The 23,784-nt window shown below is 39.9% G+C and overlaps 1 protein-coding gene across 1 annotated transcript; it reads right to left on the bottom strand.

Annotated features, from left to right (window-relative positions):
• Window positions 1-627: 627 nt before the first annotated feature.
• On the bottom strand, window positions 628-23,746 carry LOC119417628 (dihydropyridine-sensitive L-type skeletal muscle calcium channel subunit alpha-1). Its single transcript, XM_037684880.1, has 45 exons — window positions 23,328-23,746; window positions 22,050-22,155; window positions 16,894-17,033; window positions 15,174-15,307; window positions 14,918-15,070; window positions 14,619-14,824; window positions 14,412-14,515; window positions 14,160-14,305; window positions 14,005-14,086; window positions 13,762-13,922; window positions 13,450-13,675; window positions 13,148-13,355; window positions 12,874-12,994; window positions 12,655-12,769; window positions 12,467-12,566; window positions 12,310-12,379; window positions 11,171-11,303; window positions 10,923-11,052; window positions 10,771-10,830; window positions 10,001-10,107; window positions 9,800-9,887; window positions 7,223-7,330; window positions 7,052-7,104; window positions 6,816-6,962; window positions 6,479-6,680; window positions 6,210-6,368; window positions 5,873-5,983; window positions 5,711-5,794; window positions 5,163-5,210; window positions 4,750-4,776; window positions 4,539-4,664; window positions 4,385-4,450; window positions 4,157-4,248; window positions 3,906-4,065; window positions 3,682-3,809; window positions 3,508-3,604; window positions 3,031-3,133; window positions 2,846-2,947; window positions 2,640-2,773; window positions 2,367-2,492; window positions 1,912-2,123; window positions 1,769-1,833; window positions 1,565-1,608; window positions 1,419-1,487; window positions 628-1,187 (listed from the first exon to the last, which is right to left on the bottom strand). Exons 1-45 carry the CDS (start codon window positions 23,510-23,512, stop codon window positions 891-893), a joined length of 5,535 nt encoding a protein of 1,844 aa, XP_037540808.1. The 5' UTR covers window positions 23,513-23,746; the 3' UTR covers window positions 628-890.
• Between the last annotated feature and the right edge of the window lie 38 nt (window positions 23,747-23,784).

The following is a 23,784-nucleotide window of genomic DNA, read 5'->3' as shown; positions in this document are numbered from 1 at the left end:
ATAAAAACGGTCCTCTTGAAGACCTGTTCAAAGATTTTAGAGCAAAACATGAATCAAGTGCAAATATGTCCACAGATATAAACCTCGGTGAGCCTTTAAGCTAAATCAACCATACTCCAGGTATGCTTCAGGCTCCTCTGTGCTAAACTGCTCTAAACAAAAGAGCTTCAACATTAATATAAAGAAAAACCCTAAAATCTGGAACAGTAAATTTATTCCATTTGTTGAAACTGCGCAAACAATTTCCCATTGCAAGATGTATACCTCTGTATTTACAAAAATAAAAATACCTCTGTTACTTTCAACTGCGAATTGTTCGAACCAGAGAAAAGTTGGTAAACCTTTGTACGATTAAATGACAGAACATCGTTGTACTTTGCTGTGAAAGCTCCAGATTCCCCCAAGTGCTGTCAGACTTTGGATCTGGAGGCAAAGCAACTCGTTTCCACAAAGTTCCCACCGTCTTCAGTAAAATCGGGTTTCTTTTTCTTTTATAGACATTTTAGTCAAAGGTCACTGTCCTGCCTCCCTCGGCGTATAGTAAGACACTTTACTCACTCACAGGTGTCCCCTAAGTGGAATGGATCTCTTCAATAAATGCTACAAAGAAAGAAGTACGTCAATCGATTTACTTTGACATGGGTTTGTGTTTTTATTAGTCCAATGAATCTGAAAGGTGCCTATCAGATGTTTAGTTTCTCCTTCGTTTGGCTTCGACCACTCTTGACACTTTCACTTGCTCCAATCTGTTTCCTGACCTTCAGTCACGCAGGCAGACAAAGATTGTCAAACGGTCAACAAGCAAATTGATGCTATTGAGAGGAAGCCCCTTTGAAGAGTTAAAAAAAAAAAATTCCACAATTTAACCATGTAAACTCAGCTAACATCTTTTAAACTTCTGAGTCGCCCGGTTTCTTCTGGGTAGGAATTGGACGTCTCTTTTTCCTAACGGCCGGCTCTGGGTGGTTGTTTTTTTGTCCCACCACAGCAGGAGCAGACGGAGGTACGGGGACAGGACGTCTCTTTTTAGCAGAGGGGATGCTGCCAGAGCGTTCGTTGAGGATGCCCCTAGCCATGCCCTCCATTTCAGATACGGGGATGCGCATAGCTTCGGCCATTTCCTCCTTAGTTACAGAGACAAAGTCCGGGTCTTTGGCCAAAGATACAAGACCACCTCTTTCAAGAGCCTGAGGAAAATCAACAAACTGTTACAAGCAGTTATTTTTTTCTATTCGGTATTTTACATCAAATGATACATTTATATTTCAAATTACACTCTTTATAAATCAAGCCACTTAAAAACAGAAATCTGTTTTTGCTCAGTAAAAACTGCTTATATCAAGTTCAGAAAAATTACATTAGTTTCTTTTTGGTGTAAAACCTATATGGATAATGACAGATATAACTTCTTCACTGACCTCCTGGACGAGTCGATCTGCTGCATACTGATAACTACGACCATCTCCATAGTTGGGGTCATAAGGAAACTGCAAAAGAAACATGTTTGTGCATAAACTACTCTAATCAGGGTCATCTCTGCTAGATGAGTCTGCCTCATACTTACCTGTGTTTTATCTGTTCTCACAGGAAAGTTCCAGGAGTGTTTGTCTAAAACCATTAAAGACATTTAGTTTTTTAAATCTTCAGTGTTGACTGATTTTTTTTATTCAGACTAATAAAAATTTGGCCTTTAAAACAAATACATGCTACTTATGTGACTTGAGTATTCTTCCTTTACTGATTTTATTCAATAAGTCTTAGTTTATACCTGGCTCGTCATCCTCATAAGGATTGTAGAATTCTTCTGGGCTTCCTTCTCTTTCAAAAGAAAATCTTGTGGGGGAAGAAAATCAGATAATTTTACCAGCGTACGTCATCAAAGTTAGACCTACAGGGTGTGTTGGCACTCACTCTGCGAAGGCGTTGTTGTTAGTGTTGCTCTTTGGTGCAGTTGTGGGGAAAAAGTCTGTGCTGGGCATCAAAGCAGAGGAGTTTGGCGGAGACTCGGACTGGCTTTCGGAAAACTGGAGGGGTCGTTGGTTGGTCACCTGAGCGCTCTGAGCGTTGGCGGTCTCGGAGGACGTGAAGGAGTCTACTCGGTTACCAAACAGATCATGTGAACGCTGGAGACAAAGCAAGACGAGCAGGAAAATTCACATTACAGTGAAAGAAAGCAATGGTTTTTAAAACATGAAGGTAGGTTTAGGAGAGCATTAACGGGCATCATAGCTGCAATTCTTTTCAGAGATTTTTTTTCTTCAGACTACCCGAGAACAAGTTTGTAGTTAACAAGCAGTGACTATGATGATGCATACGTGATAGTGTGACCATGACAGTGAAATGCAATAACGAAATTTATTTCATACCTGGTAAATGGCTTCTTCTCCAGCCTCTTCCATAGCTCTGTCCATTTCTTCCTCATTTTGCAGGTCTCCTGAAATCGCTCTGTGCATCTCTGGAGCAGCTTCTTCTTCTATACTCCTCAAACCAGCCTAAAATTAACAAACAGGAACAGGACAAGCTAAAACCCTGTGTGTTCATAAGGACAGGAAAAAAAGATGTAAAAACAGCAGTAGATGATACAGAAGCAGCTGCAGTGGAGTTTCACAGCCAATGCAATCACAGCTAAACAAGTTCACCTGGATTTCTGGTCCTGAGGCGCTCTTCTTAGTTGGACGGTAACCGTAGTACTCCTCCTGTCGTTTCATGAACTTACGGAAATGATCTTGGAGCAAAAAGGTGGCATAGAACTTCCCCACGGTAACCTCGTCATCTGTAAGTCAGTGTTTTCTTTGTCAGACGTTTTAGATTGTTTTGTAAAGGTGAAAGGTGTCGACAGACTTACCTCCTATAGGGGGGATGACCTGGTCCAACAGTTTCATACTTGTGCGTTTCCAGATTTGCTTTATGATGGCTCTCAGCTCTTCATTGGCCTGCTCGAAATTTCCTGTAGGAATTATTTTGAGAAGGGATAACAGAATTATAGGAGGTGACTGAAGACAGTGGGTATATTTTCAGGTGATTGTGTACCTTCTGTTTTGATTTTGAGTGCAGTCCTGACCAGAGCGAACAAGGTGGCATTGAAAGTAACGGTGCCATCGCTGTTGAGAGGCATGTTCATACCAACCAACCTCTACAGACAGAACAAATGGTAAATGGACTTTATATAGCGCTTTTCTATCCTATCAAGATGCTCAAAGCTCTTTACACTACAATCTGTGCCCTCATTTATCCATTCATACAGCACTCTACTATGTATACAAAGAATAATTAGTGCTTTATCACATTCATACACCGATGGGACACATCGGAAGCAGTGAGGGGTTCAGTGTCTTGCCCAGGGACACTTGAGCATGTGACTGTTGGAATCAAACCTCCAGCTGTCGCATTGGACGACGACTAACCACTCAGCAACAGTCGCCCCACACACAATGAAAGACTCTCTTTGTGTCTTTCTAAAAAAAACTGGAACAAATGGGCATGAACATGGATGAATGTTCGGCTTACCTTGCATGCAGCACGATGTGGACAGAACTTGCCGAAGCCCAACGGGGGTTGAATACTTCGTAGCAGCGTCACAACATCCAGATGTTTAATTCTCCCCCTGTAGATTAGAGGTATTTATTATAAAATCCTATTTTTCCAAAAAAAAAAAAAAAATTATTTAGCCTTCACTCTCACGTGGCTTCGGGGTCATATTCAGCCCAGATTTTCTTAAACTCGTCCAAATGGTGTGGTCCAAGAAGAGACCAATCACGGGTCAGGTAGTCAAAGTTGTCCATGATGACGGCCACAAACAGGTTCAAGATCTGAATAGGTTAGAAAGAAAAGATAAACATCATTGAAGTTTTCTGAGAAAATAAAACTTAGTCAAACTGGCTAAACTGAAAAGAACGGCTTCTAACCAGGAATGCACAGAGACAGTAGAAACTGAGGAAGTAGAAAACAGCAAAGTTGGACCCGCAGGTGTACTCTTCTCCCGGCAGGAAATCAGACTTGGGGTCACACTTCTTCCCGTACATTGACGCCATCATAACCTCTTGCCAAGCCTCTCCGGTGGCACATCTAAACACATGAGCACTCTCTTAAGTAATGAAATTAAAAAATATATATATATATTATTTTGTTAATCCTATATCTTGTCTACGAAACTCACCGGAATAACATCAGAACAGCCTGAGGGAATGTCTGGAAGTTGTTGTTGCGATTGATTTGGGTGCCATCCACTAAAGCTATCTTTCCAAAGATCTAAGGGTTGGAACAATCCAAACCAAAACATTTTTCATCAGTATATCTAGATCAGCTTGTCTTGGTGACATGAACCAGACATAAAGAGCCCACAGAGACTTATTGTCTTTAACAGAACAGACACTATTGACTGTACCTGCATCCCAATGACAGCATAGATGAAGAAGAGCATCACTATGAGCAGAGCTACGTGAGGGAGACCCTGCAGAGAAAATCAAATTGATCAGAAGCACAGTAAAGAATTGAAATAAAAATAATGATAGCAAGAAAGTGGTGATGATTCTGAAAACCTGGAAGGCCTTGATGAAGGTCCACAGCAGGTTACGGATGCCCTCCGATCGATTCAGCAGTTTGACCAGACGCATCACACGGAAAAGTCGGAAGAAGGTGATGGACACTGAAGCATTTTCAGAAGCCTGTGGACGAAAAGATAAAAATTACTTAAAGGGAGCGAAACACAAACTCACAACTTTTTTTAAAGTGGAGAGAATGTTGACTTACCGCAATTTCTTGCATAGGATTCGTCTCCTACACAAAGATGAAGTGTTAATTCTGTTTAATACACTTAAACAGGGCACTATACACTTTTTCTTTCATCAAGTTTTCAAAAAAGGTTATCGGATTGGGGAATAAAAGAAAGCTATATGTATGATGTGCTAAAAAGCTAAAAGTCATGCAAAATAAGCAAAATGCACACAATCGGCTACTAAAATATTATAACTCTTATCAGTCAAGCCAGTAACTTTAAACACTAAAGCCAGTTTTTAATTTGCTCTGTCAGATGGATCAGACAGCAGGAAGAAAGAAACAAATCACTTTTACAACAGGTCTGAGATGTTCATTTGAGTAGAGGAGTCATGGCTTAGTATGTGCTCACACGGCAACAAGGCTCATGCAGCGGTGCAGATATTTACAGCACAGCCATGGAGACAGTACAGCCCTCCACTGGATTCCAGCGCAGTCTGTGGAGGATAGACAGGTGAGGAGTGAGACTTGTGGAGGACAGAAGGACTGATGAGAACATGAAGAAAAAAAGATGAACAGGAGAAAATGTGTTTGTGGGTGAAACAATGAGGACAAGGCAGTGCAAGGATGACAAAAGATGTGACTGGAATAGCATAAATCTTTAACTAATGTGCTCTTTTTAGGTGCTCACACAACTCATAAGATGTCAAATCATTGAAAACAGTGACATTAATAGTTGTGGAGCAGTGGCATGAAGGAGAGTGGGGGAGGAGGGAGGTGGGAATGGATGACCACATTACTGACCCCGTCCCATGAGCTAGATTTTCAGACACTAATCAGATGTGGTGCCTCAAATCTGGGTCAGAATACTGAATAAATAGTCTTTTTAGTCCAAGATACCTCATAAAGATTAACTTTACCGGCATCTGCAATGAGAATCTGATACTTGGGATTATTTCAGTTTGTTATTAAAAAAACATATGATACATATACTCACATCAACTTCACTTAGAATGACATCAACAACGCTACCAATGACGATGATGAAGTCAAAGACATTCCAGGGGTCTCCAAAGTAGCCCTGAATAAGGAGATAAATGGTACTGACACAGAAAATATAGGTTGAGGTGTAATTGTGGGAGGAAAGTGACGTATTTACCCTGACTTTGAAGGCCATGAGCTTCAGTATCATCTCTACCGTGAAGAGCACGGTGAAGATCAAGTTCAGAGTGTCGGACAGCTTGGTAACGTGGTCCGACTGGTTGCAGTGCTGTTCAGAGAGGGAAAGAATGACTTCACATAAAATAAAGTTTAACCTGAAGATTGGAGTAAAACTTTTCCCATCATCTAATGCCATCAATGTAATGCCAAAAGGTGTGGCTCAACATCTTCATTAGTGTTTCCATATTTCAATCTCTCATTTGATAAATGGTCAGATAAATGCCGACTTCTGCTGGCAATCCTGGTTTTAGGTTGTAATCTGATTATGTACATACCTGCATGCCCAGACACAAGGTGTTCAGCATAATCAGGAAGAACATCAGGTACTCAAAGTAACAGGAGGTGACAATGTACCAAACCCTGTACTGGGAGGGGTTTTTAGGGATGTAGCATCTCAGAGGGCGAGCCTTCAAAGCGTACTGCACACACTGACGCTGAGGAGAGGCACAACAAACAGGAAGTGTGTGTGGGTTTTTATTTTTTTAAGTAATCAATCGACAAAAATCGTGGTTTTAGATTTTCGATGTCCTCAGCTTCATCCTACCTGGTTCTTGTCCAGCTCGCAGTTCTTATACTCCTGCTCGCCCTGCTCCTGGAAGGTGACGATGACAAAACCCACAAAGATGTTCATCATGAAGAAGGCGATGAGGATGATATAGATAATGAAGAAGATGGACACATCCACACGGTTGTTGTAGACGGGACCCAAATCTTCCTCTGCTGAATCTATGGCTCGGTATAAAAGCCTGGCAACACATCAGAGACAGTTCATTTCTCTCCACGCAATAAAACAACAATAATTATTAAATGATATCCAGCAGGCTAAAACTGAACCCTTATAAAACTGAAATCTGTTCAGTTAAAACATATTTTGAATTTACTTTGGCCAGCCTTCAAAGGTAGAAACGGTGAACAGAGCCAGCATCCCGTAGAGCACGTTGTCAAAGTTGAAGTCACTGTTGAGCCATTCTCTTTTAGCCACCACGGTGTCCTGCAGCGAGCTCTCGATGTGCTTCAGGAAGGAGCCCCTGAAAGCATGCACAGTGAGCGGTGCCTCGAAAACACCGGTACAGTTCTGAGGCATGAAATCTACTACGTGAAGCGTGTTTTGCCTTACTGGCATTCCTCTGCAGTCACTTTGGTCGGATCTGTGCAGCTGTAGAATTTACCCTGGGAGGGAAGGGATTAGTATAGTATTAATAGTATTAATACACAAGCAGCCTGACTTCTATTCTTCTAAAGGATCCGTTTGGAAATGTGACTTTTACAGTAACATTAAAAAATCTACCTTAAAGAGTTGTACTCCAATGCAGGCAAACATGAAGTTGAGCAGCATGGTGACCAGGACAATGTTGCCAATTGTTTTGATGGCTACAAACACACACTGGACCACATGCTGTAAAAGAAAAACATAAGAAATAACCAGAAATGAGTGAAAACAGATACAAGGTAAATATTTCACCTGTTTGTCACGTCTGAGTACAAACTGAAGTATCACCGTTTGATGCATTTGTTCCATAACCCTCACGGGGGTAAATAATGATCACGAGTCTTTACAACATTCTGTAACACAGTTAAAGCTGAGGTCACGCTGTCCCCTCACTGGGACCACTGTCTTCATGTGTCCTGGCTTAAACTGGTCCAATAACCAAGGCTGGTGCTGTTGTTTCACAGTTATACTGTAAAACATTGTGACGGTTAGTTCATTTGTAAATACTTCTCTCTTTATTCTTCTGTTGGCCTTTCTAGCTGCCAACATCAGTCATAAAACTGTTTCCTTCATCAGGTATGCTCAGTAACAAATACACACGGTTAACCACTGTTTCTGTTTTTGTGCAGTGCCCTGAGATCTGCTGTGATGTAGCACTATGTAAATAAACTGAATTGAACTGAATTTAACATATTTCTTATTCTTCTTGTGTTTCAAAAATACAACCTGAAATCCAGGCAGCCAAACTTTCTTGTGACTTTTTAATTTGAAGGGTAATCAATAAATCTTCAGGATTTCTGTGGACTTTTTCCTTGGACTTTAGTTTTTTTCCGCACTCATTAACAGTCCAGTACCGGATAATTTTTGGATGAATATTTTAAGTCTCTTAACTCTGACCTGTAATTCAGGCATTAACAGGCTCCTAAACTCAAGCAAGCAAGCAAGCGAGCTGTCAACAGACTAGATAACTTGGCAAAAAATAATTTTGAATCAGACCTTTGACAAACAAAATATTATGTTGGCACCAACAAAGTGAAAGCATGTCATAGATGATCAGCTGGGTTTTTGTTAGATTGTTTTTTTAAATTCATTTCAGGACTTTCAGATATTGAATGTTTAGATACACTTCTTCTTAGGGGCAGTTTAAAACTTTTGCACAGTTAAGAAAATACCCTAGTGTTTACTGTTAAGATTTGAACTCTTGGCTCAGTTTAGATTCTGTCACACTTCGGGTGTGTGGAAGTAGACATCTAAATTACTTTAATGATTGCACAATAAAATTTGAAGCTATATGCAGTGCTTAACAATGCCGGAACACAAATAATCCGGGGGGTGGGGGGTCTTGGAGTCCTCCCCCAGAAAATTTTGAATAAAGTAGATGCCATTTCCTGCTTTATGCTGTATTTTAATGGGCTGTTAAACATCTACGTTTACCTACATAAGTAAACATTTGTGTTTAACTATAACTGACTATATCCATGCTGCTGATCTCATGCTGCTGATCTCATGCTGCTGATTTAATTCATGCTGTTGTGTTTATTCGTACTCACCTGCTCACACAGACTCATGTTCGTGCTGCTGTTGTTCAGTTTATTACTGTTGTTGCGCTATTAAGTGTTTAGCATTTTCTTAGTTTAGCGTATTTCTTAGTTTATATCTTAGATTTTATTACTGTTTTTCGTTACAATTTATACTTTTGTTGGATGTAACTGGGATCCAGTGTACACAATTTAGTTCCACCACATGTACCACATGCAATGCGAATGAAAATAAAGAAACCTTGACCTTGATCTTGACCTTGATAACCCTATGTGCTCCGTTTCTCTCAAGCATCCTAACAGCTCCCACCCCCCCATGTCAAGTACAATCTCCATTGCCACTGCCTTCATGCGTTTTTTTTTTATGAAAGTAAATTGGACTGTCTTTTCGACATTTTGATCGCTGTTATTTTGGCAAATTGACGCTGTTGTTTTGAAACGTGACGTATGTCACTTGATTACCCATCAAACATTTCTCTCCAGTATTTTTAATAAATAATCAAAATTTTATTAATTTTATTAAACTGTAAAACTGATTTGCAATTTATTTGTGCTGTTTAATTACATTTTTGTGCTTATAATGAAATTGCCCATGACTGTACTTCTAGGGGCGGAGATTTTTTTTAAGAGTAGTATTAGTGTTTATGTAATTATTGTTTTCAGATTACATGTCCAGTATAGGTTTTATTCATTCAAGGCAGTCAAATTTGTTCATAACTTTATTATTAGCAAGCCTGAGATTTACCGGATCCAAACAAACAGTTACCGGAAAACATCCTGTCAAAATAAGAGAGTTCCCGGATCCTGTTCCGGCAGGATCGGGCTCAAATTAAGCCCTGGCTTTATCAGGTAAACTCCAAAATTTCCCCAAAAACACAAAAGAAACAGATATTTAATGTTCTTCATTGTTAAAGTCACTCATTCTCTATTACTCTAATAATAATCCTTTCAGCTGATCTTGTGACATCATAGAAAAGACCTGACTGTTGATTTGGGATGAACTACATTAAAATTTTTGATCAAATTTAAACTTGCTTAAATACATATATATGATCAGGGCTTTTCTGTAACTAACTGTACATTTGATCAAATGAATGGTTGAAGCCTGTTGCTGCACCTTTAGTCCTTTGGCTCTGTTGATGGCTCTAAGAGGCCTCAGCACCCTCAGCACCCTGAGAATCTTTACGACAGAAATGGCGCTGGACCTGCAAACATCACATAATAAACAGCATGTCTCAGAAATATAAACTATAATTTGATAAGAACGGCAACAGTGACCTTCTGTAAGTAATTATATTATTAGTAAAGATAAACTCACTCCATTCCCATAGACAGGAGCGACACTCCGACCACAATCAGATCCAGGATGTTGAAAGAGTTCCGACAGAAAGAGCCTTTGTGCATAAATGCTCCGTACACGGTCATCTGTCGGGGACAAACAGAGGTGTTTCAGAGCAACCCAGAGGCAGGAGGGCAGGTGCTCAGGCTTAAAATCACACATATCGACTGGTCCATAACTTGAAAAGTTATCAGCAAATATTTGGATACTTTACTCTTTTTTTTAAGTGCTTTTTAAAATTAATATTGTCACTGATTTCAGCTCCTAAAATCAAATATTTTTTTACTTTATAAAATATTAAATCAAACATCAATTTCAAACAAAAATCTTGAACAATCTTTTAGTACTTGAGTTGCGGATGACTCTCAGCTACAACCCCACCAGATTTTAGCACAAATTCTGTTAAACTGAGTTAAAACCATCTTTGTGTTTGCTAAGGTCAATAAGCTGTGGCAGCCATCTTTGATTGGGTTGTTTCTTAAGGTTAGTAATCTTATAAGCATTAGTCTTCTCAGACATTTTAGATGTGCACAGTAAAACAGTAAAGAAATGAAATAAAACATGTTTATACATGGTCAATAATTACTTGGAGAATGTTATTAAAATTTAATCCTAATGTTGAAAAGCTGTCAAATTATTTTTCATTAATTTTACATTCATGTTTGTGACATTGGAATTGTAATATTCACAGTGTTTCCTTTTATCTAAAATAATCCCAATCTTAAAAACAAGACGTTTGCTTAATCTACCTTCAGCACAATCTCAATGGTGAACACCGTTGTGAAGACAATATCAGCATAAGCCAAGATCTGGACAAAGAGGACCCAGAAAGACAGAGTTGTTACGTTTTGCCTTCTTTATGCACATATTTTCCAGCTTGTTGTGCGAGACCTGATGGCACCTGGTTTCTGTAGGACTTTGGATCAATGGGGTCCTCAGCTGCCAGCGAGATGGAGGAGAGCAGGATGAAGAGGAGGATCAGATTGGTAAAAGATGAAGCGTTGATGATTTTATAACACAGCTTACGAAACCTGGACACAAAATAACAAACAAAGGAAAAGAAGATGCACATGAAAAGGATTATTTACAATACGTAAGATTTTCACGCGTATTTCGTATTCTCTGTCAGAAGGAGGGTTAGATTCATACTTGTTCTGAGGGCCAAAAATGTAAAAGGAGCTGGCTTCTGGCAAAGGAACTGCTTCTTCCTTCAGCTGCAGGTCAGCCATTGGTCGAGGTCGAGGGCTGATGGGGATTTCAGGCTCTTCCTCCTCATCATCACCTACGGTGCCAAAAAGCAGTTTGAAAATCATTTACCAAAGGCCTAAAAATGAGGATTTCTTTCATAGTGATCAACAGAACTATATGAAATCAGAACAAGTGCATGAACAAACTTGCTGTGGTAAGCTACTGCACAACTACTGCATTCCAACCAAACATTAGGTGTAAAGTATTTTGAATTTCTCTCATTCCTGACAAATTTCTGTAACAGCTACATCACTGAATTCAAATTCAATTCAAAAATACTTTGTTAATCCCAAGGGGAAATTAAATGTTGTAACTCGTTATACTTGTTTCATTAAGAGATGTTATAGATACTGATGGCTGTAGGAAGAATCTCTTGTAAAGGTCCGTCCCACAGCAGATCAGAAGAAACTGGCCACAGAAGCTGTCCGATCCATCCACCCAGACTCAGCTGGCCTCTCGGTCCTCCTGGGCAGCAGGACCGCCCAAATCCTGGACAGAACTCCTTCCAGAATGATGGCCACTCCTCCCAGCAGCCTGCTGAGCTCCTTGTCACCGTGGACAGCCGGCTGCAGGTGCCTGGGGATGATCCCGGCCCTTTTGCTGTCACGAGCCGTATTTTGTGCTAGTTCCAGGATCTCAGTGATCAGGTACTCGAGCACAGCCGGCAAGTAGACGGGAATGCATCCACGGCGCCTCCTTTTCAATTCATTTGAGATTTGGAGCTGTAGCTGAGATATTATGTGAGCTTTAGAGATGTTAATTAGCTGTTCCCGGTTGTAAAAAACCTTGTTGTTATGGTTACATATCATAACAAATGTCAAAAACTAAAACAGCTTCGGTAAAAATCCTTCCATCTGCTCAGCGTCTGATACCAGAGGAAACAGTCATCCAAAAAAATGTGATTTACATCCAGCAAAATAGGAATTAAAGTTTCCAAAAGCAAAATCTCAGAAAGAAAGTAACAGAGCTGCTTCAACATGCAGCCACCCCGAGCGGCGCAATTCTAGAACCATTTAAAGATGCAACAAAACATGTCTTACCTGGGAAATCAGCAGGTGGAAAAGGATCTTTAACTTCATTGACATTTGATTCAAATTCATCAATTTTCAGCTGTGAAAAAACACAAGTACAGATACGTACTAAAGAATATACTCCACAATACTGTACATAGTACATAACATCAGACAAAGCACTAACCTTGGCTGTGGTGGGCATGCCCTCTATCTTGGCCCTCTGCTCTGCTAGTTTCTTAGCTATCCTCTCCCTCTCTTCATCAGTCTTCTCAGGCATTTTGGACCTGTACAGTAAAACAAACGAAGTGAAATGAAACGTGTCTAAGTATGGCCAGATCAGATCATTCAGCTTGTATTAGTTACTATAATTACCTCAGCAGCTTCTTCCTCATCTTCTCCTCTGCCTTTTCTTTCTGAGCTGAGGTCAGACTCTCAGCCTCTGCCAAGTTGTCTACAGCGATGGCCAGGAAGACATTCAGGAGGATATCTGGTTGCTCTGAGGTCAGGAGAACAGAATTTGTGATAGTAAACCTCATTGTCCTACATGCCAGTAGTAACTAAGATGCCATATGTGGTTGATGTGAAGGATACAGTTTCCACAGACAAAAAGGATGATGAAGTAAATAGAAACCAGGATGCCAGGGATGACAGGCCCACCGTAGGCCATAATGCCATTGTACATGATGTTGGTCCACTCCTCTCCTGTAAGGATCTGATAGAAGTTAAAACAAAACATGGCAGACATTAATAATGTGCATAAATACATTCAAATGGGGATGACATGTCAAAAGTGCTTCAAACATAATGATGCAAATTTGGTTTAAAACAAAGCAGCAATCATCAGTGAGGTTAAAATAAGCTTTACCTGAAAGACGCTAATCAGGGCCTGAGGGAAGTTGTCAAAGTTGCTGCGACGGGGTTGGTGGTCGTTGAAGTTAAACTTGCCCCCAAACACCTGCATTCCCAGGAGAGAGAAGATGACAATAAAGAGGAAGAGGAGGAGGAGCAGCGAGGCGATGGAGCGAACAGAGTTGAGGAGAGAGGCCACGAGGTTACTCAGAGAGGTCCAGTACCTACAAGGAAACCAAAGTAAATTAAACATGTCAACCAACACTTGTTACCGTAACAGGACTGGTGTAACACCAGATCTGAAGGGACGAGGTTTACTTTGTGACTTTGAGGATCCTCAGCAGACGGATACACCTGAGCACGGAGAAACCCAGAGGGGCCACGGCCCCAGCTGACAACATGATCATCTCCAGGATCCCACAGAGAACCACGAAGAAGTCAAAACGGTTAAACAGTGACATAAAATAAGCTCTGGGTCCCAGGGCGTACATCTTCAGAAACATTTCAATAACAAACAGCACCAGCAGCACACGGCTAGCTGCATCTGTTGGGGTGAAAAAGAAGAGAAGCGAAATAACATGTGAACAAGAGGAGTTAATGCACAGCAAATCATTTGCATGAATATCTGACCTTGCAGGTTAGTCAGCTGGTCAGGCTGGTGGTGGAACTCTGTGGCTATGGTCAGAGTGTTGAGGAAGACGAGGAACATCACCACCCAGTAAAAACTCTTGGTTTTCACATAAACCAGGCACTTCATCCTAAAGAAACGGTTCCAACGTCGAGCCAGACGACTAAACACAAAAACAGCTCTTGCTCACTGTTCAAAGTAACCATGGATATCGCATTAATACATTTACAGAACAAGAAACTCACTAGTAGTAGATGATACGACTCTTGCCTTCCAGATCATACAAGCTGTCTGTGTCAGAATCGCCACTGGTCAGAGGCAGGAGACCTGACAACATAATGAGAATTATAATTTATAGCCTATAGTTAACATAGGTACAAAGAGGGTGTAGAGAGCTGACCTTTGCCCTCTCTGTCAGCATCCAGGACTTCAGCATGAGTGATCCAGTCCATGTAGCCATGGACGTCTTCATCTAGCTGCTGACGCTCTCGCAACTTCTGGAACTCTCCTCGTGACCGCGCCTTCTCTCGCTCTTTAGTAAACTCCCTGCGTGGAACCAAACCCCCCACCAAAAGTGTGATCATTTGGTTATTTATTTGTTTATATAAAGAAACAAAACGTAAACAATAGCGGATATGGCTGCCATTCTTACCCACTGAGCACACCCAGAACGAGATTGAGCACAAAGAAGGAGCCCAGCAGGATGAGAGGAACAAAATAGAGCCACGGCCACTCGTTTCCTATAGCGTCATTAAGCTGGGAGAAAATGAGACTTTCAGCCATTAAACACATTTAATAATCCGTCTCATAATGGTGACAGATGGGGGAATGTTGCAGCAAAAATCATTCAGTCACTGACCCAGTAGAGCACTTTAGTCCACCCCTCCATGGTGATGCACTGGTACACAGTCAGCATGGCAAAGCCAATGTTATCAAAGTGAGTGATCCCATCGTTGGGACCCTCCCAGTTAGGCCGACACTCCGAGCCGTTGATCGTACAGCGGCGTCCATTACCAGCCTGAGCACACGGAGCTGGCAGCTCACCTTCTGCTATTGCATAGATATCTGTGGATGAAAGAAAACACACATATGTATATAAAGCAACTTACCATGAAAACTCAAGCGTAAATATAATTGATTGTGTTCTTTATTAAATACTTGTGCCAGTGTAGTAGCAGGTCTTATGCATTTTGCACTTAAAGAGTTCCAGTCCCATAATAGCATAGATGGTGACCAGCAAGAAGACCAGCAGGGCGATGTGCAGCAGAGGCAGCATGGCTTTGAGGATGGAGTTCATCACCACCTGTAGGCCTGAAAGACAACAGTGTAGCTAAAGATACTGATGAACCACAGCAGATGAATCAAATGGTTTTGTATAGACTCAGTCTGTGTGGATTCAACCACAGTCTCTTACTGGGAACTCCAGAAACGAGGCGAAGGGGCCGCAGTACTCTGAAGGCTCTCAGGGCCTTCATGTCAAACCCCCCACCCTTCTCCGTTGGTGTCCCTGCTATCATATTTATGGTATCCAAAGCAAAAGTGAAGAGACTGCAGAGGAGGAGAACAAAACATTCAAACATGCAAAACCTTTGCCTTCGAAACAAATCAAGCCACAGAAAGCCTGTTTTCATTTGATCCAACTTTACACACTACACGTTAACTTTGTAGTGAACCAGATAACCTCAAATCTACCAGATGGACAGAGACTGTTATTTTCATTGATCTGAATAAGTCTGGGCCATCTGATGAACTTTCTTTCTTGAATTAATCAAGCAGAAAAGACAATTCTTTATAATCATTACTGTCTTACAAATGTTTTGATAATCAAATTGTGTTAGTTCACTCAATGCTTTACAGGTTGAAAAGAACTACTAATTTTTATTTTACATAAACAGTAAGTAATGATTTTTGTTCCTCATTCAAAGCAGAAATCACCTGAATATGCCTTTCTTGATTTTTCTGTCTGAAATGAGCAAGCTGTCGTAAGTATGTGAAAGGTTGGTCTTCGGTCAACCAAAATGTTTACTGAAGAAGAAATGTCATGTTTAAACTTTTTCAGAAGATTACTAAGAGTAGACTCCAAAAAGTCTGCTGCTTCTGCAATAATCTTTTCTGTATGTTAAACAAGTTTCATTCTCTGACCTCGACTGTTGATAAACAACTTACGTCAGAAACCACTCCTCTTTCTGGTCCTTCCACGAATCAGAAAGCTCTAAATTGAACAGGAAGTCGACCCAAATAAAATGTGGCAACTTCTCAGTTCATGTTAGAGATTGAGAGTCTGGGAGAATGAGAAGAATTAAGAATTCCAGAATTCCAAGAGAATGAGAGTTCTGAGAGATGTTGGAATGAGGGCTGACAACAGGTCCGATAGTCCAACAGAATGAGCAGATTGAGAGTGCAGCCGGTTATGAAGAGTTTGGAGTTATGAAGAACCAGGGACGTTTTGGGATTATAATTCTGTTTTGAACTAACCACGCACGACTCTCCGAGGATTTCTAGCTGTTCTGAACGGAGGCGCTGAAACAGTCTGAAGGACTCTTACTGAGCTGATCCATCGTCAAACCAGGTAAAGATTTCCTCTTCGACTCAAGTGTACCGTGGACGGGCTGAGGATCTGACGAAGCGTGCAATTTCTGGTTAAACAGATTAAACTTCCCTCACACAGTTCTCTGTAAGATAATCTCCTTTCACTCTAAAACCCACCTCTCTCTCATAAATCAGTACAGATATTTTAGAAATATCTTAAGCAAAGTCCTCAAATCACCGCCGAGTGATTTGAAGTTCATTTTCTGTGAAACTGTCTGTTATTATTTTCATATTTTGCCAAATTAATGTAAATGTTTGATGTTAAACTTTGATTTTGAAAATAAATGATTCCATTCATTTGATGGGTCAAAGATAAATAACGTCTCTCGTTCACATTTCTGTTAAATTCAATGCACGGCATTTACAGTCAGAAAAATGAAGAACTCGTGAATATTGTATGCATATATATAACACATATATTTGTCATACAACAAGTGACACGTACCTCATGTACATCACTACAACTTGTAAAAACTGCTGCAGCAAAGAGAGGCTAGGTTGTTTGGCAGAAGAGGTGTCCAGCTGCAGCACAGAGCTCATCTTACCCCATGAAAACGATGACGAAGTCTAATATGTTCCAACAGTTCCGTAAATAGGCCCCTTCATGGAACACCAAGCCATACGCTATAATCTTCAAAAAGCACTCCAATGTGAAGATGATCAGGAAGATGTACTCCAGACTTTCCTGTAATAGGAACAAATATTTAACATGTCAAAAGCTCACCCTTCCAACGTTCAGAGCTCAATAAAATACTATAAAATAAATAAATACTGCTGTAGTGTTTCAGTCAGTCTTACAACCGTTATGCAGTATTTTTTAAGCTTACGAGTGAAGAAGCAGAATGAAAAGATTTGTGGACTCCATCCTGGTTGACCTACTTCTAACAGGAACATGAGGATGAACCATCTCTTCTTACATTTCTCACTCTTGAAGAATGAAAATCCAATGTTTTGGTAAAGGATTGGGGACTGAGCCAAAACAAGGTTGTTAGAAACTGGGTCAAATTCTGGCTGGGGGATTGATAAAATTAATGCACAACAAAAAGACTGACATAAGTTCTAAATGTTATAAGCTGAGTTCACTGGTAGAAGTAGATAGTGTGCTAGCATGCTTATTATGTCCCTTTTGCTTACATTATTTCGTTTTTGTGAATCGAATAAGGATGTGCTGAACTAAGCATATGTAAAACTGATAAATGATGATATAGTCAGGAATAAATGACTAAACAACAATAAATTAAGATTAGGCAACAGTAATAAAAACACAAAATGTACTCGACACATATTCTTTCCAAGTACAGTGGTGCTTGGATGTTTGTGAACTCTTTAAAATTTTCTATATTCCTAAAAATAGATAAAGAGAACCCAGTTAAACAAATGAGACAAAATATTATACTTGGGCATTTATTTATTGAGAAAAAGGTTCACATACTTTTACCACCCTCAAATATGTAATATTAGATCAATTTTCTCAATAAATAATATACATATTTACATATTTGTGGGTGGTAAAAGTATGTGAACCTTTGCCCCTCCCCCCCCCCCCCCGTGCTGCAATAACTTCAACTAAACATATTCAGTAACTGTTGATCAGCCCTGCACTCCGGCTTGGAGGAGTTTTAGCCCATTCCTCTGTACAGAACAGCTTCAACTCTGGATGTTGGTTGGTTTTCTCACATTAACTGCTCACTTCAGATCTTTCCACATCTGGATTGGATTAAAGTCAGAACTTTGACTGGGCCATTCCCAAATATGAACTTAATTCTTCTTGAACCGTTCTTTGGTAGAACGACTTGTGGGTCATTGTCTTTCTGCACGATCCACCTTCTCTTCAGATTCAGTTCATGGACAGATGTTCTGACATTTTCCTCTACAATTCTCTGATGTGATTTAGTTGTTGCCATCATTGTCCAATGATGGTAAGCCATCCTGGCCCAGATGCAGCAAAACAGACCCAAACCATGAAACTACCACCACCATGTTTCACAGATGGGACAAGGTTCTTATGCAGGAATGCTAGTGAAGAAAAAAAGTTTTTCTTTCTCCAAACATAACACTTTTCATTTAAACCAAAAAGATCTATTTTGGTCTCATCCATCCACAAAACATTCTTCCAACAGTCTTCTGGCTTGTTCGCGTGACCTTTAACAAACTGCAGACGAGCAGCAATGTTCATTTTGGAGAGCAGTGGCTTCCTTCTTGCAACCCTGCCATGCACACCATTGTTGTTCAGTGTTCTCCTGATGGTGGACTCATGAACATTAACAATGTGAGAGAGGCCTTCAGCTGTTAGAAGTTACCCTGGGCTCCTTTGTGACCTCGCTGACTATTCCACACCTTGCTCTTGGAGTGATCTTTGTTGGTCGACCACTCCTGGGGAGGGCAACAATGGTCTTGAATTTCTTCCATTTGTACACAATCTGTCTGAATGTGGACTGGTGGAGTCCCAACTCTTTAGATATGTTTTTTTTTTTTTTACCTTTTCCAGTCTGATGAGCATCAACAACTCTTTTTCTGAGCTCCTCAGAAACCTCCTTTGTTCCTGCCATGATCCACTTCCACAAACATGTTGTGAGGAGCAGACTTTGATAGATCCTGTTCTTTAAATCAAACAGGGTGTCCACTCACACCTGATCATCATCCCATTGATTGAAAACACCGGACTCTAATTTCACCTTCAAATTAACTGCTCATCCTAGAGGTTCACATATTTTTGCCACTCACAAATATGTAATATTGGAGCATTTCCCTCAATAAATAAATAACCAAGTAAAATATTTTGTCTCATTTGTTTAACTGGGTTCTCTTTATTTACTTTTAGGACTTGTGTGAAAATCTGATGATGATTTAGGTCGTACTGATGGAGAAATATAGAAAAGTCTAAAGGGTTCACAAACATTCAAGCACCACAGAGAACAGCCAAAAGTTTATTTTTGTTTTCTTGCATCTGTTCTTTTCTCTTGCTTTTTGTATAAAGGTTGTCGAGGTCATTTAGTAATAAATTATTTAGCTGTGTCTAAGGCTTCTTTGCTGACTGATCTTTCTTAGCAACATTTTAAAACTATGTTAGATATGTGTTCTGGGTTGTTGTCTTATTATTGACCTGAGAACGTCACCTCAAGTCCATCTATCTTCTTTTTTGAGAACTATGTGAACATGTTTCTTATAAATGCCTTGATAATGTTCTATAGTTCTGATGACACAAGTCAGATCAAAGTTCGTTTCTATTTTACATTTTAAACCCTGCCCCTCAGCTGACCAAGAAGTTGTGTAAATTATAAACTGTTAATTATATTTCCTAACAGTTAACTGAAATCCCATATCTCCAGCAGGCAATAAAAGCAGCCCAACACCATAATTACACCTATACCATGCTTTGCTGTTGCTGTAATGCTCTTTTTCATCTGCGCTTCATTTTGTAACTTGCTGCATCAAGTAGTTTATTAATAAAAAATAATTACCCTGGAAAAAACTTATTAGAAGCTTGTCTGGAAAACTTGTAAACAATCTATTTTAAAAAGGACACTTTCAAAATACATAGGAGGTACGACGCATCCGTCAAAACTTCAGCTTTTTGAATAAACCAAATCATTGTTCAAATAAACAGCAATCATTGTTAATTGTCAGTAAAACAAAACTTGTCCATGGTGTCCAGTATAGGATCCTGATTAGTCCAATTATTTGCAATTTTGATCCAAATAAAAGCCTGGACTCTGTTAAAACATATTATTTCATAATCATAATTATACAAGTCTCACAAAAATCAAACTGCTTCTCCAGATAATTATTTTTGACTCTTAAAAAACAAACTGCTCTTTCCAAAATGATCATTCTTAGTTTCTCTTTATAAATTATTGTCTCAGATTATCTTTTTTTTTTTATCTTTATTTTTTTAATCTATTAGTTCTACTTTTTATAAGCCTTTCTACAGTTTATTCATGTTCTGTTCTAAGGGCTCCACTTTAGTACAAAATGTCCTTCATAAAATTATAAACTGAGTTCAAAGAGATTTAGAATCTTTGACTTTTTTTCCCCTCAAAAAAATAATAAAATTAATAATAAATAATAATGATGATGATGATGATGATGATGATGATGATAATAACTGTAATCAACCTGTTTTATGCGATGAAAAAAAAACAACAACAGCTATTTACCGTTTTTATTCCTGGTCATGTGAATAATGAAAATGTAGACACCCAAGTCCAAGTTCTTTTTTGTCGTATGTTTGAAAGAGTTACTGATTTAAAAAAAAGTGCCAATATTTGGACCCAGAGTCTTTACATTCATATCTCAGAAACTGATTTTTGGTAATTATGTTAAAAATTAAAGGGCTGGCAGTGAGACTAATGAACCAAGATTATTTTGCAAACCAACCTCACTGCACTGAAAACACTTGTGATGCAGAAAAACTGGTTCATGTATTTGTCATGTCTAGACTGGACTATTGCGATGGTTTATTATCTGGGGGTCCAAATACTTCTTTAAAAAGTCTTCAGTTGATCCAAAGTGCTGCTGCCAGAGTCTTAACAGGAGAGATCATATCCCTCCAGTTTTAGCTTCTCTCCATTGGCTCCCTGTCAAATCCAGAACTGAATTAAAAATCTTACTTCTAACCTACAAAGCTCTCAACAACCTAGCTCCATCTTATATGACAGATAGTATTGTTCCATATTTTCCTAACAGAGCACATCACTCTCAGACTGCAGGCTTACTTGTGGTTCCTAGAGTTTCCAAAAGCAGACTGGGAGGAAGATCTTTCAGTTTTCAGGCTCCTCTCTGGTGGAACCAACTTTCAGTTTCTGTCCATGAGGCTGACACATTGTCCAGTTTTAAGACTGGGCTTAAAACTTTACTTTTTGATAAATCCTATAGTTAGGGTTGACTTGTTATGCTGCTATAGGCTTAGACTACTGGAGGATAAATTGACCTAATTTCCTTAAATTATTTGTTAAAATTGAATAGTTTTCATTTGATATTATTTCTATCTTAACATGTGATTCTAGACCTGCCATTGTGTATCTGTTCCTACCAAACCCAGCTGGTCAAAATAGATGGATGTTTGTCCTGAGTCTGGTTCTGCTAAAGGTTTCTTTCTCATGAGGGAGTTTTTCCTTTCCACTGTCGCCTTCATGCTCGCTCAAGATGAGAGCTCTGTGATGGAGTTAAACTCAAAGCAGTCTGCTCCTAAGATAAATAATGTTAAATTATTTACATATATGAACATTTCTGTTCATTGCCCTGAGATGACTTCTGTTGTGACTTGGCGCTATAGAAATGAATTGAATTGTGATACTTGAAAATACAATATTTTTGGAAACACATCAGCAGTCTCACTTCTAAACAGTCTTAATACTGTCCTGGATGATAAAAAATGTGCTTATATTTCCAAGCACATCTATAATAACATTAATAAGCAACTATTTTTATAACTTCCTGTTACTGCATACTAATGCAGTGAACTTTTCCATCCACCTGTTGGACGACTGTTCCCCTGCAGACACAGATGGGACTCCTATAAAAGAACTGAGTTGTATTTAGAGATTTAAATGGGGCTTGGCACTCAGGCCAAAGGGCAGCTGAAGCCCGTAGTCATTTAATATCAAAGCAAACAGGTTCAAAGCTGTAACTCTCTAGGAAACTGATATGACTTTTTAATTTGCCATTGTTATAAATTTTGTTTACTGTATGTTCAACTTACCAAATTTGCGTTTGTGTTATTGCTGTCGTCTTCAGGCATTGGCAGGAACACAGCGAGTGCAATACAGTTAGCAAAGATGGTCAGTAAGATGATGATTTCAAATGTTCTGGGTGGGAAAGTTAAGGATCATACCAACATATGCCAGTTCATAATATAACACAGTGGGTAAAGTTTCAGTGAAAATACTTTTTGATAATGGCTGACAGTGAAAGATTTTTTTAAACTTATAAAATGGGCCAGCAGTGCTGATCACCGGCTTTAAATACTGCCTGAAACATCATCCCTAAAGCAGCCCATGGGCTGGCATCTGTAATCCTGTCTGCTGTGCTGCCTCATTCTCATCCATAGGGGGCTCTCCAAGAAAATTCCCCTGCCAGGTCAGCATCATGTCCTGGATGATGTTGTGGGACAGCTGCACGGTTCAAGAATATGACAGACCATTTAAACACAGACGACTCATCGTGGGGAAAATGCCTGATAGGCTCTTAGATGTTTGTCCACTCCACAACTCTGTTAATGTTAAGATTGTTGAGCACCAGTAGCTTTTCTCCATTTACTACATACATGTTGCTCTCTTTACAGCATGCAAACTTTATTTTATTTTATTTTTTCCAAAATAATGCAAACAATTTTGACAGTGAGCAAAGTATGTGTAATGAATTTAAGTGAATATGGAAAACATAATCCTTGTTTTGTGACGCTGACTCACAAAATGTCACTTTTAAAGTTATACTTTATGTTCATACACTAATAATTTAAAACACTGAAGATGGAAACACTTAGTTTTCACAGAAAACATGCACAGTCCAGGACTGGACAGCAGAAACTCTTCTGTTTGGCTCACAAGTCTTCAGATAATATGGATTCAGAGTTGATGATTTCACATAAAAAGGCAGAATATGAGCTGTTCAGGAGAACATCTAGGCGACTGTTTCACTTTCTGTCTGGCTGATATGAACAGATTAGTACCATTTGTTCCAAAGGGAACTCAAGAGGAAGCAAAGAGCAACACATATTGATACGAGCCTGAAAGGTTACAGAAGTCTGTACACTTCAGTGATCGTTATCTCAGATTTGAAAAAACCTTCATGATGCTCATGATCATCATGGATCATCACTGAGTCAGCCCCTACACTCTGTGTATTATGGCTGTCACTGATCTTAATCAGAGCACTAAAACAAGTCGTAGCGGTTTAAATGTGAGAAACTGTCACACGTCACCTCTTGAAACCCGAGGAACTTGAGTAGTTTGTGTAAGGTGCATGCTATGAAGGATACTTCCATTCCACAATGTTGATGCAGGCCTTACGGAAAGGATTTTTCAGCGTGAAGAAGAAGAGTGATCTGGCAGGGCGAGGGTTGCCCCCTGTGGCCTGCAGCTTCTTGAGCTTCTCCCTCTGCTTCCTTTTCAGTTCCTCCTCGTTCATGATGAACGACTTCGTCCCCTCCGCGTTAGCCGCCATCCTGATGCCTTCACTTTACAGATTCACAATTCCAGAATAACACGACCTCTTGATGTAAAATCCCAAACTCTGGTGCGGTGTAGAACTTGGCTCCGTGAAGGCCTGCAGGCTCCAGATCAGTGCGGGCTCCCCCGCTGCCCTCTTCTCGGTCTCCCCCTCTCAGAGCCACAGACCTCTCCCCCCGGCTGAGGGCCTCTGACAGGGGAAAGCTCACCCCAGCAGAGAAAAATAACAGAGGCCCGAAGTGGCTGGAGAGACGAGCAGTTGGCTCG

The sequence above is a fragment of the Nematolebias whitei genome, chromosome 11 (assembly GCF_014905685.2).
Source record: "Nematolebias whitei isolate Nwh7 chromosome 11, NemWhi1, whole genome shotgun sequence".
In the NCBI taxonomy this organism is placed as follows: domain Eukaryota; kingdom Metazoa; phylum Chordata; class Actinopteri; order Cyprinodontiformes; family Rivulidae; genus Nematolebias; species Nematolebias whitei.
This window is presented reverse-complemented; position numbering and strand designations above follow the sequence as displayed.